This window comes from Sinocyclocheilus anshuiensis, unplaced genomic scaffold (genome assembly GCF_001515605.1).
Source record: "Sinocyclocheilus anshuiensis isolate Anshui unplaced genomic scaffold, SAMN03320099.WGS_v1.1 scaffold919, whole genome shotgun sequence".
NCBI lineage: Eukaryota > Metazoa > Chordata > Actinopteri > Cypriniformes > Cyprinidae > Sinocyclocheilus > Sinocyclocheilus anshuiensis.
Window position 1 is genome coordinate 533,485 of NW_015547671.1, and position 11,797 is coordinate 545,281.

Sequence of the window (11,797 nt, forward strand, 5' to 3'; positions counted from 1 at the left end):
TCCTCTTCTTCTTCTTCTGCTCCTCCTCTTCTCCTCCTCCTCTTCTTCTTCTTCTTCTCCTCCTCCTATTATTCTTCTTCTCCTCCTCTTCTTCTTCTTCTCCTCCTCCTCTTCTCCTCCTCCTCTTCTTATTCTCCTCCTCCTCCTCCTCATCTTCATCTTATTCTCCTCCTCTTCTTCCTCTTCTTTTTCTCCTCCTCCTCTTCTTCTTCTTCTTCTCCTCCTCTTCTTCTTCTTCTTCTTCTTCTTCTCCTCCTCCTCCTCTTCTTCTTTTTCTTCTTCACTAACTTAGTTTATAATAGTATTTTTGTCATCGATTATGAATATATATTTTTTAATTTGTTATTTTTCATTAAAATTAAGTTGCCTATATTTTGTAGATTGTGTTTAACACAAAAGAGTGACGATCATGTCAACACACAGAAGCATAGAAATTCTACATTGATTAAAAACAAACAAACAAAACAAAACAAAACTGAGCTGATATCGAATCGTATTGGTATCGGCCGATACTCAGAATTTTCTGGATCGGATCAGTTCAGGAAAAAAAAATGGCATTGTTGCATCCTTAGAAGAGTAAAGAAGTAGCTGAAACCATTGTCATTGGGGACTTTAGAAATCCTGTACATTATTAGTCAATCAGTGGAAGCGGGAATGTGTTTTTTTTCTTTTAGTAATGATCAGACAGTGGCACAAAATGGTATTAAGAAATAAAACATTCATTATTATTGTAATTAAAGTCAGGTGTGTGCAGGAAGGTCAGAACATACGATTTAAAATTGATTTTGGATGCTGTTAACCTCACACATTAGCTACAGGAGTACATTTCATATCACTATATCTCCTCCTCATTGTAAAGATCCAAATGATTTTTTGATTCAGAAAACTGCAAAACGACATGCAATGCTGAAGTAATTTATTCATGTAGAAAGCAAAGATAAACAAAGGTGGGGGTGTTTGGGGTGTAAATACAAGTCCCACCCAATTGGAGGAAGGATAAAGGTATACATAAGTAAAATGAAAACAATGAAAAAAAGTGCAATATTAGTATTGCTCAGAAAACAGTCATTTGGGGGGATCAGTGACTGTGGTGTAACATCATTTTATTCCACTTACTCTGGCAATAAAATCAGAATAAGAAAAAAAAAATCATTAAGGCAGCATTACACATAGTACACATATACACATACAAATGTCTACACATCACATCTCTTTCCTTTTATCGCTTACCTGAATATACCTCAACTTCACACAGTGTGAGGTATTCTTTGCGTCCAGGCACAATAAGGTTGACATATCGCCCCTTAATAGGCTTAAATGCAAATGATTTTGTGCCTCCAAGTGGAATGGGCCCAACAGCTGCTGCACTGTGAAAATACGCAGAAATAGGGGCATATTAAATATACTTCTGTCTGTATTACAGTTTTTTTATAAGCCATTCACTCATAAACCTAATCTTTAGTTTTGAGAAATGGAGTTCTAGTTTACTTCTGTCTGTATTACAGTTTTTTTTTTTAATTGCTTAGACACCAAAAGCGGCCCACTTAGTGAAGCCATTCACTCATAAACCTAATCTTTAGTTTTGAGAAATGGAGTTCTAGTTTCAAAAGCTGTGTTTTATCATATTTACTAATTTTCTAATCATTTGTGTAAGTATTAAGAGATAGAGACAACACTTACAGGTCATTATTGTTGCCGTTATTGTGCAGGCTGTTGCCGATACGGATCTGGATCCCCTCGATCCTCTTTTCACAACAGTCTCCACGATTAGTGACGCTAACCCTGGTTATCCTGTAGACGTCTCCCAAGTCGACTCTCCACCAGGGGTCCCTGTCCGCGTTAGTAATGCTGCATGACCCGCGGGCGTAATTTGACTCCCTGTTGCCATCGATAGCATTATGAGCAGCTGTTAATGCACTGTATCTGGAAGACTGGACAGCTTTGCCTCCAAGAGCAAGATTCCCTGTTTAACATAAAACAACAGACAATTATTATTATTATTAACTTCAATGTTCTAAAGTATAATCCCAACATAATGGGGATTATACTTATCGTCTGGTCCTTCTTGAATTTAAAACACTTTAATCTCATCAATATGTCCATGCAATTTTTATTTAATTAATTGATTTATTTTTTTGGGTGAAAAGCCATGTAATAAATTGTATAACTGACTGTATATTGTCTCTGTATATTATTGTTTGTTTGTTTGTTCTGCAGTGAATTATTGTTCTTCATGGAAGTTTGGATTTATTACAATGAGCTAAGAAAATATTTCATCTCAAATCCAGGGCCATGCAGAGACCTTTGGAAGGGCCGGTGCTCAAAATATAAAAGGCTGAGGTGAACAAAGAACAACTCTATTACTTGAGTCAAAGTACAGATACTGCTGGTCAAATATTACTCCATTACAGGTAAAAGTTGTAAAGGCAGATTTTTGCTTAAGTAAAAGCACAGTACTTGCTTTTAAAAGTACGTAAGTACCAAAAGTAAATTGACTTTATGTCAATGCACTGGTTTTATTATTGTTGTAATACTTGCAATACCTTACGCCTCTGAAGGAACTTACAATACATTACACCTACTGAATACACTGACTAGCTTGTGGTATCTTTGAAATGAAGAGCTTTTAGAATGTTAAAAACCTTAGAAATGAAACAAGTGAGTTGAAAAAAATAATTAATAAATAAAAATGTTTAACACCCCTACCCACCCCCACAAAAGCAGGATGGCAGTGATCACACTTTACAACACTGTTTAAAAAAAAAAAAACTTAAAAAATGCTCTCTGATTGCTTTCACTGCAGTTTATTGTCATACACAGAACAGTCTGTGCAGTGCTGCTTCAAGTCAAACACCTACTGTATTTTGTTAGGAGACTCACAACAGTTCTTCTGTGGCTTTATAGGTAATATTTTCGTTTACACAATTTTGCAAAATCAGACAATATTGTGTCTAATATATACCACAATATTAACTTATTGAATTGTTGTAAATAAATATCACATTTGGAACTGATCAGTGTTAAAAAAAAATGCTGGGAAATCACTTCACGTAACGCTACAAGAGTGATTACTGATAGGCTGTCTAAAAAAAAAAAAAAGTCACTTTGTAGAGAAGGGACACTGACTTTCACGGCTGCTATATAGCAACGACTTTCTACTTCGAGGACCTTGGTAGAAATGTTGTGGAGTGAAAAATATGATATTTGTCTTTCAAATGTAGTGAAGTTAAAGTCATAAGTTTCCAGAAAAAAATAATACTCAAGTAAAGTACCGATACTCAAAAAGTGCACTTAAGTACAGTAATCAAGTAAATGCACTTCGTTACTGTCCACCTCTGATTAAAGGGGCACATGGAACAAGGCTTTATATAGGGCTGTGCTCAAAATATCAATACAGCAATATATTGTGACACACTGCTTGCTGATACATGCATCGATACGGATGCTTCTGTATTGATAAAGCAGCAAACGCCATGACGCAGTTTTGAAAAGAAACACAGAATAAAAAAGACAATTTGAAGTTTTACACTTAAAGAATATTTTCGTTGTATCTATTAATAACTCTGGGATTAGAAACTGCACTTATTATTATTACTATTATTATTATTATTATTATTATTATTATTATTATTAAGTTTACAGGCTATGGAGGTTTTGCTGTTGTAAACAATACTGTTGCTGTTTCAAAAAAAATCAAATCTGTCATATTTAAAATATAATTCTACTCTAATCCTGTTCTGAATGTATTTATTTTTGAATGCGAATAAAAAACAGGATTAGTATAATTCAGGGGATGCGAAGATCAATATAAGCTTTTTTTTCCTTTTTTTTTACCAGTGCTGTGATAGCCTTATTATTTTTAAGGCACTCTACAGTACATTTTTAAAATAAATACTGTAATAATAATAGTTAAAAGTATGAATAATTTTTAGCAAAAATAGCATAAAAAAGACCAGACCCCTCGACGCCGGTGAAACAGGGCCAGAGTAAATAAATCTATTTAAATTCAAAGAGGCAGGATAGTCTATGCAAGACCTGACATTTTATTCGTATCTAAAATGAGGCGATGAGAACATCACAGAGCTCATTCAGTGCACAGGGCCCAGAATTCCTAGCGACGCCTCTCGTACTGAGGTCAGATGAGGCCGTCAAGTGAAAGGTCATCATGTGGGTCATTTTATTTATGGCTAAATTATTATTCATTAATTTTACAAATAGTTAGATTCAGCAGGCCTTTACAAAAGGGTCTTTAATTACGAAAAAAAAAAAATTGCCTGATATTTTGTCTTGACAAAGGGGCACTAGATAACAACTGTCTTAAGTGATCCCTTATTGATTACCAAATACATGTGTTACTGACAGCATTCAGAGTAATGAAGAGCACTTACTTGGAACACAAATGTACAGTGGTTTGTCCTTTTCTGTTAATAGAATAACAACAGTCATACAGACATTAGCAAGTACATGGACAAATTCTATCACAGAGTTGTCTTCTCTCTCTGTCCCTTACCTGCAAACACCTCGACTTCACACAGAGTAAGGATTTCATCATTCCCGGGTAAAAAAATGTTGACAAATCGGCCACTAATGGGCTCAAACTCAAATGTTTTTGTGCCATCAAAAACAGTGAGAACAGTTACAGCCCTGCAATTACATAAAGAACAGTGCTGAAAGTGGAATCTAGAGGCCTCTCAATGCAATGTACGTTTAACAAATTCAATTAGACTATTGAAATCAAATTAGATTGTATAACACTCTTCACAATAAATGCTCTGCATTTAACCCATCCAAGTACACACACACACACACACACACACCGTGAATACACACCCAGGGCAGTGGGCAGTCATTAGGCCACGACTGCCCCAAATGGTGAAATTATATTTTGGACAATTTAGAAATTCCAGCTGGACACATTTTTTTAGGTCCAAAAAGAGAACATGTCCAGGAAAAAAAGGACATATGGTCACCCTAGTAAAACCAGATGAAACAGAAACATGGGGAGATGAAAAAACAATTGAAACGTTTCTTACAGCTCATTGTTGTTTCCGTTGTTCTCCAGGTTGTTACCGATACGAATCTGAGCTCCTTTAAGTCGCTCTTTGCAACAGTCTCCACGATTAGTGAGGGCAACTTTGCTTATGCTGTAGGCATTTCCGAGGTCAACTCTCAGCCATGGGTTAAGCTGCACTTGAGTATGAGTGCATGAGCCCTTCCTGTAATCGGTGTCTCTGTTTCCATCTACTGCATGTTCAGCAACTCCCTCTCGGTGGTATAAAGATGACTGCACCACTCTGGCATTAAGAGCAACATTCCCTGTTCAATCAGTTATGATAATGATAAGACAGCCTCAAAGCAATACAAATCAATCAATCAATCAATCACAAGCTTCTAATTACCATATTTCAGCCTATATTTTGAATAATTTAATCTGATTGATATGTAATATGATGACTCAGAATGGTTACAGATTTTTAAATCCAGACATTTTTACTTGTATTATTCTAAACGTACCTTTAAAATAAGCAACGGAGAGCCCAGTAAAAAGTGTTAGTAACAAAATCACACGTATGGCCATCCTGATTTAAGACATAACACATCACATCATCTCAACATATGAAGGAATCATTTTCAATTTCACATCCTCATTTACACAAAGAAACAAATATAGTCCATTTGAGAGACTGAACAATTGCCACCTAATAAAAGTTAAGTTTTCAATGTAGTTAATAAAACTGTTCAATTGCATCTGTTTTCACTCATGTATATTCACACATTCAGTCTTCTTGATTATTATTTTTAAGCTAGCTGGTCGTAATTATCAACAAACACACTTGGTTTATTATTTTGTGTTATTGTGAAGTACAGACTGACCAGTATCCGACAGTAATTAAAGAACTGTAGCACAGCTAATTTGTTTAAAACCTGTAATCTATATACACGCACACACAGACACACACACACACACACACACACACATATATATATATATATATATATACATACATATATTCCAATTATAATTTTACCTGCTGTAGAGACTTTATAAACATTCAGCTCACCTGGAATCCATCAATGTATCAACCTCAATTATCTGCTTTTAAACAAAATAATACATGTTTTATACAATAAATAAATTGTATTATAAATAAGTGTTTATAAACAATTGCTATATTTATTATATATCCAATACATTATTCACATGTGGAATATTATGCCCTGATAAAACATTTCAAACCAAAAATGTGCTATTGTAGATATAAAAGTTTATACATACCAGCAGTCTGTAAGAGTGTCTAGTTGAATAAGATTGTGCTCAGAAATGATGCTTTATTTATTGCCAAATAAGTTCCTCCCAACCAAATGAGATATCTGAATATTCAACATTAAATTGACCTATTACAAAATAGTTCCCTTTTTTTTTGTGTAAACGTTTATTCTAATAAGAGACAATTAAATACATAATTTGGAACATTATTGTATGAATGTAATCAGTATGTTGCATTTAACACTATCAACCACAAAATTGTTTTGAATAACCTCAAATTTTTTGGCATTAGTGGAACTGCATTGGCATGGTTGAAATCATACTTATCGGACCGTCATTAGCTTGCAGCTGTAAATTAAGAGTTATCATATCGATCGCAAGTACAGTATGGAGTACCACAAGGCTCAGTACTAGGACTGTAGCTTTTCACCCTGTACATGTTACCCCTGAGAGATATCTTCAGGAAACATGGTGTTAGCTTTCACTTTATGCTGATGATACTCAGATCTATATTTTCTTTATAGCCTGATGAAACATACCAATTCACAAAACTAACATAAAAGCGGAGGTGTTAATTATTGGACCAAAAACCTCCACACATAATATGATAGAATAGTCTCTAACATTTGATGGCTGCTCTGTCAAGTCTTCATTGCCAGTTAAGTGTGCTATCTTATAATAATTTTTCTTTTGAAAGCCACATGTCTAGCATTTGTGAAACTGCATTTTTCCACCTTAAAAGTATCTCTAAATTATGACATATGCTCTCAGTGTCAAATGCAGAAATGTCAATTCATGTGTTCATGACCTCAAGGCTAGATTAGGACAAGCTTAACCAAGATAAAAGTCCACTCACATATTTCAGAAGCACCCTCAGTGATTTGATTCTGGAACCAGGCCTGGTTGAAATGCTGGATTTTTCTGCATTAGGTAATGCAATTGTTATCGTATTAGCTACCATGTCAAATCATGCTTACAGTATGCTTGTTTTCTATTAAAATTAACAGTGGTTTGTGAAAATATATGCTTTATTAACAAATAATTTATCTGGAGCGTTTATGCTGGGATGTGCACCTAACTTGAAACTATTTAATGCAAATGTACTTAATTGTGTTCTAAAGGGAAAGTTAAAACCCTACAAGGCAAGTGTCCTAGCGTCGGTCCTGACTTGACCTTTTCTCCTTGTACTTTCAATATTTTCTCATGTTGTCCTATATATTTAATTTTTTTAAAGCATAACAACCTGACACAGAAGCTTGTGCTTCTTGTTTATACTTCAAGTAATTACAAAAAAAAGGCAGTATTGAGTAAAGAGTTTTGGATAGGTGCATCCATTAAAAAAATTTAAAAAATCCTACATATTAATGCAGTATATTGTGCCCTTTTTACAGATTTTTTAAGAGTGTACAGTGCTGTGAAAGGTTTTTGCCCCCTTCCTGTTTTTTTAAATTTTTTGCATATTTGTCACACTTTTAATATTACACAAAGATAATGCAAGTAAATACAACATGCAGTTTTTAAATGATGATTTCATTTATTAAGGGAAAAAAGCTGTCCAAACCTACGTGGCCCTACTTAAAAACTGCATTTTGTATTTACTTGCATTATCTTTGTGTAATATTAAAATTTGTTTGATGATCTGAATCTTTTAAGTGTGACAAATGTGCAAAAAATTAAAAAAACAGGAAGGGAGCAAAAACCTTTTCACAGCACTGTATGTGTAAGGTTGGTACAGCTAATGTGCATGTGCAATCCCAAGCGCACATTTTAACACCCTGGCTGTTTCCGAAGCTGCCTTTTTCTTTATAGCTGAACTGAACTTGTATCAAAATTTTATGAAATTCACAGTTATCGATTTGCACTGAACCAACACTGAACTGACTTGATCTAAACAATGACGACATTATCTTCAAGAGCTGCTTTAAAGCAGAATCTGAACTGTCTCCATAGTTGAGTTTCCATAAATGCATCATGTACAATTAGACATCTTCATTCTTTCCTTGTTCCTTTGCTTATGAATGGGAATTTGCTTCTCATCTTGTAATCAAATACTTCACAGGATTTGAGTTGAATTCAGGTACAGTTTAGTGCCATTACTGATCAGTTATGCTATTATTTTTATTTCAAAATAATTATAATATCATATGTTTATGTCATTACTATTATTATTAATCTTCTTATCACAATACTTTACCTGGGACACAAAGGAAAATAGGTAAAATATTCAAATGTTGTGTGCTTTTCTGATGTCTGTATAAAAGGGTGTGTGCTCAATGTAAATGATAATCTTTAATTTGTGCAGTTACAGTAGGTATTTTTGTTGGGTCTACTTTCTCAGTCGATAAAGAAGAAATTTAGTGCTCAGTTAACATAATATTGGCACATTGTACACTGTGTAGCCTTTTCAAGACTTTGAACATGGATTTCAGTCATCTTTCAAAAATAAAAGACAGTTTTAGTAATAGCAGATTTAAGTGTTTTTGACAAAGCTGTTAAAACAATCTGTTGAATTTTTTTTTATTATTATCATTATTATTGTTGCAATATTGAATTCAGATTGTAAATGACAGGGTATTTGTTTTGAGTAGTTGCATTTAAGCCATATCATAATTTCAGTTTGAATTCAACCAAATTTGCAGCCTAAATTAGCCTTATCATATATTTATATTGTAACATATTTATTTTGTTATAACACTTTTTTTTTCATTAATGTAAAACCCTCTGTTTGTATGTCCTTCTCTGTTTTTGCCCGAAAAGGGTCATTTGGCTCAAAATGATTACTTTAATCAGTACTGTTCAGACTTAATTTAATGACTTGGTTCAAGATGTTTGGTTTAATATTTATCTATTAAATATTTACATTTAATTTAACACACCAGCCAATCAACAGAACAGCTGAAAAAGAAAAGAATCAAGGTGTTGCGATAGCCCAGTCAAAGTCCAGACCTTATTCTAACTGAAATGCTGTGGTGAGAGCTGTGCATAAACAAACGCTCATGAACCTCAATAAACTGGAGCAATGTTGTAGAGAAGAGTGGGCCAGAATTACTCAAAAACGATGTGAGAGACTGATAAAGTCACACAGAAAATGATTAATTCAACTTATTACTTCTAAAAGTGGATCTACAAGCAACTGAATCATAAGGTGTCCTTAGTTCCCTTTCAGTCGGTCACTACGAGTCATGTCACTGGACACATTTCACTGGGATCTCGCTTCGAGAGACCAATCCACTTTGAGTGTAAACCAAACGAGCCAATGCACATTGACATGCGATGAGTGCATCCAGCTGCCGCTGATGACAGCACGAGCATAAATAGGCAGCAGGTGCAACGCATACCAACTTTTCACTTCAGAGCCGAGCAACAACTTCGTTCTGCTCTTGCCAAACTGTTCATGTAACGATGAGTTCAACGCTCTCTAAGGGAGCTTTTTGTGTTGGCAGTGGTTGTTCCAGTGTCGAGTGTGTTGCGCACTTCAGGCTACACTACCCCCTGTTGTGTTGCAAGCGGCCATCTCCCCTGTGCGTCTCAGCACGTAAAAGAGCATTTCCCTGAAAGAGTAATTTCTCTAAAAGAGCATACACGGGTGTGTCTTTGTGAAGACGACGGGTGATGGTCACGATCGCTGCCTCACGTGTCTGGGCATCAAGCATGCTGAGATGGCGTTCGCGGATCAATCATGTTCCCATTGTGGTAAGATGACCATCTCAGAGCTGCGGACCAAGCTCCGTTACCTCGAGGGGGACGGAGCTCCGTTCAGGCAGTAGCACGGCCGGTCTGAGAGTAACAGTGGTGGCAAACCCTCCAGGGAACCAACCCACAGGGGACCATCGCTCCTCTCACGCTCCACAACCAGTCAAGCTGCCAAAGGAACGTGCTTGGCCCTCTTCAAAGAGCGTACCAGCGGTATCCTTCAGCACTCCTCCCAATGACCGGGTGTCGATCATTGCATCGGAGGGGGAGCTTTCTGGAGGAAGTTTCGGCTGCGCTGCCGCCCTCTGGGATGGTGGCAAAGCCTGAATCGAATCGGGAAATGGCAGCTATGCTTTCCCGGGCCACCGAGAGGATAGGGATCAAGTGGAACCCTCCACTGAATCCCAAAGCCTCGAGGCTGGACGATTGGTTTCTTGGGGTTGCTCGCGCTGGTTCTCAGCACCCCACCCGATGCCTTTCTTCCCGGAGGTGCATGAGGATGTAGGGATTTCATGAACAGGACACTGATACGCCACTGAATCACCATCACGAGGCTTCGAATTAATTCAGTCAGGAGTCAACAAAGCTTTCTTTGTATCAGGACTGAAAAGCCAGTTCACAACATATAGAAACCCCGATGTCTTGTGACCACCAATGGATGGAACCATTATGTCCAAACAGGAAAAGGAAATTAATTCCCTTACAAATTTAAGTAGTCAAGTTATCTACAAGGAGCTTACGAGGTCGTGGATGGCACCTTTTACTGGCAGAAACCGGCCTGTTAGTTCCTCCTCCCTCATCACCCTTGATGTTGGTACAGCTAAGGGGTATGCGGGGATCCCCCGGTGGAGTGGTCGGTAGTGATGCAATTGTGTCCTAGTACCGTCTCCTCCTGGCGGGGAGACCTGCGTTTCCCTCCCGGGCGTGTAGGCACTCGTCTGGTCTGACCAGCAGTGCTTATATGGTTTGTGAAGAGTCTGCATCTGCCTTACACGCGATGGCGTTACTGCAGGTTCATCAGGCCAAGGCACTGAGGGACCTGCACGAGGGTGGTCACGATCTGGAAGTTCTACTACTGACCTCGCACTCAGAGCAACGAAGGTCACCGCGAGTTCTCTGGGTCGTGCGATGTCCATGAAAGAGCTCCGAACCGCAACTGACCTCGTGCTCCGAATGACGAAGGTCAAAGCGAGTCCTCTGGGTCGTGCGATGTCCACACTTGTGATCCAGGAGCGTTATCTCTGGCTGTCTGGCCGACATGAGGGACGCCTGCAAAGTTTGGTTCCTCAATGCACCTATGTCCCAGACCGGCCTCTTCGGCGACGTCGAGAGCTTTTTTAGAGAGAGCAAAATTTTCGGTCCCTGTCCCACCGTGTCTTCACGAACGTTTCGGATGGGGCTCTTTTTCCCCTCAGAGAGCAAGGTGTTCACATTCTCAACTATCTCGACGATTGGCTTATACTATCACAGTCTCGGGATCAGTTGTGCGAACACAGGGACCTGGTGCTCCGGCACCGGGTCTTCGGGTCAACTGGGAAAAGAGCAAACTCTCCCCGACGCAGAGGATATCTTTTCTCGGTATGAAGTTGGATTCGGTCGAACAGATGTGCTGAACTGCTTGAATTCATTCAAGGGCAGGACAGCGGTCCCACTGAAACAATTTCAGAGGCTTCTGGGGCATATGGCAGCTGCAGCGGCAGTTACACTCCTGGGGCTGCTTCATATGAGACCAAGTCACACTGGCCTACCGCCAAACCTTCATCCCATGGTCAGACCTTGTGTTTCTCCGGGTAGGCGTGCCCCTAGAGCAGGTCTCCAGGCATGCTGTGGCTTACA

General features: G+C 37.9%; 1 protein-coding gene across 1 annotated transcript; it reads right to left on the minus strand.

Annotated features, from left to right (window-relative positions):
• Nucleotides 1-918: 918 nt before the first annotated feature.
• On the minus strand, nucleotides 919-11,221 carry LOC107702764 (uncharacterized). Its single transcript, XM_016505174.1, has 8 exons — nucleotides 11,123-11,221; nucleotides 10,170-10,284; nucleotides 5,034-5,316; nucleotides 4,511-4,644; nucleotides 4,389-4,421; nucleotides 1,681-1,963; nucleotides 1,231-1,367; nucleotides 919-1,117 (listed from the first exon to the last, which is right to left on the minus strand). The coding sequence occupies exons 1-8, from the start codon at nucleotides 11,219-11,221 to the stop codon at nucleotides 1,113-1,115; spliced, it is 1,089 nt and encodes a 362-aa protein (XP_016360660.1). The 3' UTR covers nucleotides 919-1,112.
• Between the last annotated feature and the right edge of the window lie 576 nt (nucleotides 11,222-11,797).